This window comes from Henckelia pumila, chromosome 4, assembly GCF_033568475.1.
Source record: "Henckelia pumila isolate YLH828 chromosome 4, ASM3356847v2, whole genome shotgun sequence".
In the NCBI taxonomy this organism is placed as follows: Eukaryota; Viridiplantae; Streptophyta; class Magnoliopsida; order Lamiales; family Gesneriaceae; genus Henckelia; species Henckelia pumila.
In genome coordinates this window covers 122,825,065-122,833,218 of record NC_133123.1, presented here as the reverse complement: position 1 = coordinate 122,833,218, position 8,154 = coordinate 122,825,065, and the positions used below count along the sequence as shown (strand labels likewise).

The following is an 8,154-nucleotide window of genomic DNA, read 5'->3' as shown; positions in this document are numbered from 1 at the left end:
TTCAAGTAAAAATAAAACACAGTTAAATTTTTACCTCGTCAAGCAAAGGCTTGATCGTGGACTCCAACAGAATTTAATTTGCTCTTCTTGTAAATCACGGGAACCGATGACAGTCACGATCTAACTCCGGAATTAGGTCCACGAATGAAAAACAGAAACCCTCTGATTGACTGCACTAGAAATCAATCAGAAGTTTTACGTAGAGAATAAACAGATATGATCTGTTAATTCGATTTGTAATTTTTCACAAAATTACAAGTCGAATTTTCTCCAAAAGGGACAGAGGAATTTTCGAAATACCTCTTGAATAATATAGACTGATTTTTGAAAATTTCTAGACTGAAAGCTTGTGTAATTTTCGAACACAGTACATATATTTATAGATAATTTCTAGACTAGATTAAGTTATAATTGCATTAGGACTCTAACTCCTTAGGGCCCACAATCCATAACTTAAGCCCAACAAGCCAAACCCGTTGTTCTAGAAATTAATATAAAATTCATCGTGACTCCGATTGATAAACTGATTTTACCAATGTGCACAGAAACCATTTCTGAATCTTTTAAAGTCAAGATAATTTTTCTGAATCTGAATTCAGTGATTTCCAAAAATGCTCATCCCTATGTCATTTTAGAAAATGCCACTCCCTTTTAATTAAGAAGTCCAACTTCTCTTTCATTAAATTTAACTCTTTAAATTTAACTATCTCTACGGGGTTTTAGTAATCCATTACTTGTGTAACCCTCAATGGTTCAGGAATACAGCTAGCTGTGGGCTCACAACTCCTTGTGACTCGGAACAACAATTTTTGACTTACCCATCGAATCATGGTAAGAGCGCCTAGCAACATCGCCCCATGATTCCCTAGGTATTACTGATAGTGCCTGCAAGAACCAGTAGATTTTGGTTAGCGTATAGTACGGTCCCTTAAACCAAATATCCCGATCAAATCAACAACCATTGGTGCATCGAGAGTCGTTCGAGATTCGATAACTATGCATAACATCTTGGAGATCTATTAGTGACATCGCATGTGTTACTAGGAACACCAAGTAACCTAAAACACATCATGTACTCTGGCTAGAGATTCGTCACACTAATATCTCCTCAGATCGCATAGGATATCCACACTCGCAAGTATGTGGTGAATCCTTGACAACAAAACATCGACTCCTATATGTGTCGTAACTGTACCCAATCACGACACCTGATGACCCCAATAGAGTCGGTAAATGAGTCAAAGCACAGTACTAGCATATAGAGTCTCAATGATGTTTCAAGTAATAAGGACTAATGGTGTACAACCAAAACCGCGGACTTTATCCACTCGATAAGTGATAACCACTTGGAAAGTCCGAATAGGGTAGTTCGATCATTCATCATATGAATATCCATTTGCTTGCTTTGAACATCTCTATGTTCCATACCAATGAAACGTGGTACTCGACATCGTAAATGCTAGTCTCAATCTCGAGCGATCCTTATCCTTATTTGCGGACGGCTCAATTGACTAGAAACTGTTTAGAATATACAGTGACTATAAGATGTGTTTCATGATAGCCATCCCCATGTGCTACCACATCTTACATATACTATAGTATATTCAAGGTCTTTATCAAAACAACAATAGTATATCATAATATAACATTATGAAGAAAGATAAAGTCAATGCCATTATAAAAATGTAAATTATATTAAACAAAAGATTGTTTATACATAGAGTCACAAAAGCCCTTAGCCACAAGTTGGCTAACCGGGCACCCACTCTTTCAGTAGGTCTAGTATAATAATATTTATTATGAGTAGGTCTATCAGTCCATTTCAATTTATTAATCTCATCATCACAAATAGAATAATCATTTTCTATTTTTTCATCTAAAGTAGAAACAATAAAAAAAATTTATTTGTCTTCTATCAATTTTTCTAATTCAGACATGGAATATTTTAATTTAAAATTTTTTATTTCAGGAGGTGGCTGAATAGAAGAAGATGTTATCAAAACAATATCTGTTTCTTCTTTTGGCTTTATATGAACATCTGGTTTTATTTGATTTATAACAGAAATAATCATTTCAATTCTATTATGTAAAGAAGTAATTTTTTTCTCCTAAAATGTTTAAATATAAATTAGTGTAATTTTGTTTTTCTAAAATTTGGTTAATATGTTTAACAATAACCTGTAAAGTATCATTTTCAAAAAGTTTAGAAAAAGAAGTAAAATTCAAAATTTTATTATTCTTTTCAATTTGAAAATATTGCTGAGGAGGATATAAAGATTTTTGAATTGACATTGAAGAAAGTTTATAATTTCTTTCAATAACATTGATATAATCAATAATGTAAGTTTTAATAACAAAAGAAATTAATTTGTTATACTTCTCACAAAACGAATAAAATTCATATCTAATTATATCATATTGTGCTTCAGAAAAACTTTGGAAATACCAATTTCTGAATAGATTCCATTTGGAGAGATAAAATTCATGATTACCTTTGTCTAGCAAAAGATTCTTTAAAAAAATCAATTTTTTGTGTATTATCCATAAAAATTATATAAAATTCATTTATGATGTCGTATCAGTCTCTCTAATTTTTTGAACATTATGAATTTCATGAACAATAATATTTTTATTTATAATTAATTCTTCTACTACATCCTCAGAAATGAATTTTATATAAAATTTTAATAGCGAGACTATCCGATACATCGCAGAGTTATAATCACTAACTTTTTTAAAGTCTTGGAATCTGAGTGTATCCATTAATCACGAACGGTCGGAAGTAAAACTTCACTTATATACTCAAATTTTTCTTTTAAATCTTTCCATAAAACCATGTGGTCTTTTTAATTGATATATTCACATTTCAATCCTTCATCAAAATGCATTTCTACATCGAGAGTCCATGACATATAATTTTTTCCCGTAATATCGAGCGCAACGAATTCGAGCTTTGTCAAATTTGTCATGGTGGTACTAAAATAATAATAATAATGCATTTTATTAGTTAAATTCTAAATCGATTATTATAGTAATACAAAACAACGGATAAACTATGAATACAAGCATACTAAAAAATAAACAAAAAACGCGAGACAGATATTCTATGATAAATACAAGACCAGTGAGTATAATAACCAAAATAATTATGAAAAATGACCTTGAAAGAACCATCTTCTTCTTCGAAAAATTTATGAAGAATAATTTTAGGGAGGAAAAGTTTGGAGTGATTGAAATGTGCTTTGAAAAGTCATATTTATAAGGTAAAAACTATTTGTTTATTACCGTTTGTGATCGTTTATAAATAAATAAATATATATATATATATATATATGTATATAATCATTATATAAAGCAATATAAACAGTAAAATAATATAATCACATCACGTTATTTTAATGAGTTGTCATATACTCTTTTTATATAATAACATGATATTATATATTCAATATATATGCAATAAAAATAATGAACATTAAAATAATATAATCATATCACGTTATTATAATAAGTTGTCATAAACTCTTTTTATATAATAACATGATATTATATATTAAATATATACATAATAAAAAATTAAAAATAAATGAACAGTAAAATAAATATTCTTACTTTTGAATATTGTTACTTTTTCCTTGTGTTTTTGGAGCTTGGAAAAATATAGAGAATCTTAGAGCTTTGTGCTGATAACGTGTTGTAAAAAGTAAAAATTTACGGTAAAAAGTAAAATTCTCAAACTCTCAAAATATATCAAACTACACACTTTATAAAATTTTCCCTCTTCAGTTGTGTTTTACATCACAAATGTAGAGATCTATTTATAAATCCTCATTTGAGAATAGTCCAAAAATAAATACATAATCACTTACATCATCTCACACTAATATTCAGCTTCCAACTCTAATTATTTTCAACATTTTCAACATGTTTGAATATATCTCATATTTAACTATAATAACTTGTCTTAGACTATCTTAAAATTATATATATATCTATATATATATATATATATATATATATATATATTCGTACAAATATTAATTATGTTTATATACACACAAAATAAGATTTAATTTAAACTAAATATAGGATTACAGATTTTTTAAAAAATACTATTGTATTTTCTCGAATGTCGGACCTATTGTTTGGAGCCATGATCATACACAAGTGAAGAATGCAAACATTTTGTGTGTAAAATAATGATCATAGTTTATACTTTATATAAGTGAAATGATTATATTAATTTTTTTTATTTATTAAACACATGATTTTAAGTATTTTATGGCAATCAATACCACCAGCTATAATTTTTGGTAAAACGACAAACATTTAGTCCTACATATATTATATTTTTATGCTAATTAATTTTTATGTTATTTTAAGAACTTATATGATAATTAAATATTCTAAAAAGGCTTTTTTTTTTATTTGAGAAGGCCGTGACACAACTTAACAATGCTATAATAGTTAGCAATTACATAATTTACTTTTTTTATTTGAATATATCTCATATTACAACTATTGATATTTTTTATGCATTGCATGTCGACATAGTTAAAAATTTCATGTAAACATTATAATTGTTATTTTCAAATCAATAATTATTCATGTTTACGCTTAATCCTTGTTTAATCTCACCTTTAGAAATAGATCAAAATATATCAACAGTTCTTTTATATTTGAACAATAAACAAGCGAATACAACCACCGGAATCCAAAATGGGCGGATGAATGTAGAAAGAAGGTTCTTTCCCTACTTTGTTATGTGGAAAGGCCAGTTCAGAACTACAACAAGCTAACAATGTGAAAGGAAAAAAAACAGCTTCTATGGTACAAAATGCAAGAAATACATCAACAAGCTTAGTTGAATACAATACCCGTCACACAATAAATCAGGAGTTGTCATGTGGTGTTGGCATTTGCTGCTAGACCGTGCCTTTCAAGTATTTTTATGGTCTCTTCCTCTGCACTGCCAAGACAAAACACAAAAGTGAACGAGCTTTGATAAACATGCTAACAAAACAAAACCATCATGTAATCTCAGTTTTTGACATATCTTTGTCAACACGGATGCAAAATACAGTTCTTCACATAGGGGTGACTCGTACTCGAAAAAGAAATGGAAGGAAATATATGTTCTTGATTAGGATGTGAACCTTCAATAATAAACCATAAGTCTGATCGTTTTACAGATTTAATGTTTGATTAAAAATTCAACTTTCTGTTGCACTGATACATTCAACAGGAAGCTCAACGTTAGTTCATTACCAAATGAGAGATTTTTTTTACCCAAGAAAAAAAAAACAAGGTGCGTCCGTTTTTTTTTTCCTGAGGTGTCTAAGCACATCCGCTAGACAGATAGCATGAGAACAAAAACTGTATGAATCATGTGGAGACTCTTATAGTTTCCTTAAAAACGGGCTTCCGAGTTATTTTATTCCCGAAACTAATATCACCTCATTGGACGAGTAAATGAAAAGAATTGGAAACTCTAATGAGTTTGTTTATGCATATTTGAATCGCCTAGATTAATATAGAAAGTATCTTCTTTTCTATTCTTTTTTAAACCAAACTCTTTAAAACATTCATGACAAATTCTTAGTTATAATAATGTCGGATTAGATCTCTTCATACAATCGTGAAAAAAAATTCATATAATTTTTGAAGTTTACCTCCCAGGTCTTAGAATCTTGTACATTCCTGGCTCAGTGAGGTCTACAATTGTCGATCCTGAACGATCAGAGGGAATAACACCACCATTGTAGATGTATGCACAGTGCTTCCAGAGATTCTCAAAATCCATGATATCAAGGCTGCTAGGTTGCCCGCTAAAGTTCGCACTTGTCAGGGCCAATGCACTTCTGGAACCACGGGCTATTAATCTGATGAAGTTGTGATCAGGGACTCGAACTCCTATGCTTTCCAAACCTGGGTTTAAAGATTTCTCAAGGATGCTCATCTCCCCTGCGATATGTCAACATAAAGTTTTGTAGTTTACACTGCAACAACTATAAACAAAGAAAATATAATATATTCCCCATAAAGAATGTTATAGGTGATATCGAGAAATCAAACAAACATAGAATGTAACCGAATTAATGCCAGGAGCATTTCCAACTTACAAAATCTAACTTGCTAACTTTGTTGCCAAAAAGAGTGAAACAATATCATGACCAAAGGTCAATTCATTACAATAATTAAAACAAAAAGCTAAATGAGCTTCACAAACCTCGTCTTAATACCAGTGTTACAGGTCCAGGAAGAAGAGAGTTAAGCAACACATGAGGCAAGTGATCGATGACAGCAAAGCGTTGTATGTCCTTAACATCACCAACACAAATTGCTAGAGGACTTGTGTACTTGCGACCTTTAATTTCATAAATCCGATGCACTGCATCCATGGAGCTACACTAGGCAAATATACAAACAATAAGCTTTGATATCACCACATTTGAGACAATAGTTTATATACGAAATCCCATCTTAATGATCAGAGAAAACGAGGATTATCGCCCTCTTATTCTACAACCATATTCAAGAGCAATTAAGTATATCATAATAATCACAACCACATAGAAGTTCGATCATATTTCCTCCCTGGGTCGGACTAAACAAACCTCCACTTTGTAAATAAAAGAAGAATTCAGAATAAGGCACATACCAGGCATCGCAAGCAAAACCATAAAGGGTATCAGTGGGAACAGCAATCACTTTCCCAGCCTTTAAAGCTTTAATGGCCTCTTCCGCATAATCCTCCGTCGCAGGGCGCAGAACACCCCATTCAACAATCTCCATACCATTCCCATCACATTTCTCCAAACTCCCAGACATCCCTTTTACAAGGAACCCTCCATTGTCCCTCCTGCGTTGTACTGTGATCAAAATTTTCAACTTTCGCACGCCTTCAAATACACATATACTCAAGTAAACATTTATTCGAACACGTGCAGCGCGAATTTGAAACACAAATAAAAAGAGAACCCGAAAACAGCATAATCTGCGCACCTAGATGAGGTCCGAAGAGGGAGCTTGAGAAGAAGGGTAACACTTTTGTCTGAACAAATGTTGTTGGAATTGTTACTTGCATCGAACCTACCGTGAGAGTAGCTAAACTGTACAAGTCAACACTGTACAGTTTACACTATTTATGGATTTTGGGCCAAAACCGGATACACTCAATTTTAACCCAGAATTAGTTGTTGGGCCGGGTTGGTCTCATCACCCGAGAGGCTATCCGATGTACCCTATTATGAGTAATTATGTATAAACTGAAAATCCAATTGATTTGATTGGAAAAGAATAAATTTAAATATTATTATTTAAAAATTGTTTTGAATTGTTACGGCTTGATGAGAATTCTTGGATGTTAGATTTGTTTTGGATGTCATACAAATATGGTAGGCTCTCGGAAGACATTTCATTTTGTAGCTCATGAATCCAAATCAAGTGAACGATTTACAGCCGTAAAAGAAATAATATTTTAAGGAAAAGAATAAGCTAGTAAACCCAATAAACGATGCAGAATGTGTTAATTTTTAGTTATATTGGACGATGAGTTGATCTGTAGTCCATCACAATGCACCACTTTGCAAGAAGAGAATAAGCAAGTAAGCCCAATAAACTCAGTCCACTTTATCAGCTATAGATTGTTTGATGGGTTTATATATGAAACTTATAAAAGTCCGCCTCCAATGGAATAGGCCCAACTACAATTGGGCCCATAATCTCGGCTTGGAACTACTTTAATTGGGATAATTATTAGCAATTATATTTTTTTGTTTGAATATATCCCGGGTGTGCAATCGGTCAATTTGCTTATTGACCGGACCGAATAGCACCGAATTTATTTTAGAAAAACAGAAAGACCGAATTTATTTAAATAACCGATAAAAAAGATTTAAAAATCGGAACCGAAATATAAATGAAAAAAATTGGTGCTGGAAATTGGAGGTATATGCCGATCGAAAGAAGGTTCTTTTCAAGATTCAACATGCTCATCCATTTCAGTAGTTAGGTAATTCAATTTCTCAGGTATTCACTGAAGGATATACATGTTAGGACACTCCCAACAAGCCCTTGTATGCTCAAGATCAAGCAAATGCAGCGGAAGAAACAAAAACTTTCAGAAACGTTTTCTGTTTTTCATAGTTGAAG

General features: G+C 31.5%; 1 protein-coding gene across 2 annotated transcripts; it reads right to left on the bottom strand.

Annotated features, from left to right (window-relative positions):
* Positions 1-4,732: 4,732 nt before the first annotated feature.
* LOC140866242 (uncharacterized) lies at positions 4,733-7,120 on the bottom strand. 2 transcript variants are annotated; one of them, XM_073271188.1, is made up of 5 exons: positions 7,006-7,120; positions 6,662-6,902; positions 6,230-6,405; positions 5,673-5,964; positions 4,733-4,969 (listed from the first exon to the last, which is right to left on the bottom strand). In XM_073271188.1, exons 1-5 carry the CDS (start codon positions 7,085-7,087, stop codon positions 4,903-4,905), a joined length of 858 nt encoding a protein of 285 aa, XP_073127289.1. In that variant the 5' UTR covers positions 7,088-7,120; the 3' UTR covers positions 4,733-4,902. The 2 variants fall into 2 exon arrangements, with proteins under 2 accessions (XP_073127289.1, XP_073127290.1); XM_073271189.1 differs by having other exon boundaries at positions 4,733-4,964.
* Between the last annotated feature and the right edge of the window lie 1,034 nt (positions 7,121-8,154).

Bases quoted from the DNA above. Each gene is read 5' to 3' on its own strand.
- LOC140866242 (XM_073271188.1), bottom strand. From the start codon at position 7,087: ATGCAAGTAACAATTCCAACAACATTTGTTCAGACAAAAGTGTTACCC. The intron at 6,903-7,005 runs GTGCGCAGATTA...GTGTATTTGAAG, and splicing joins CCTCTTCGGACCTCATCTAG to GCGTGCGAAAGTTGAAAATT. The intron at 6,406-6,661 runs GTATGTGCCTTA...TGCCTAGTGTAG, and splicing joins GGTTTTGCTTGCGATGCCTG to CTCCATGGATGCAGTGCATC.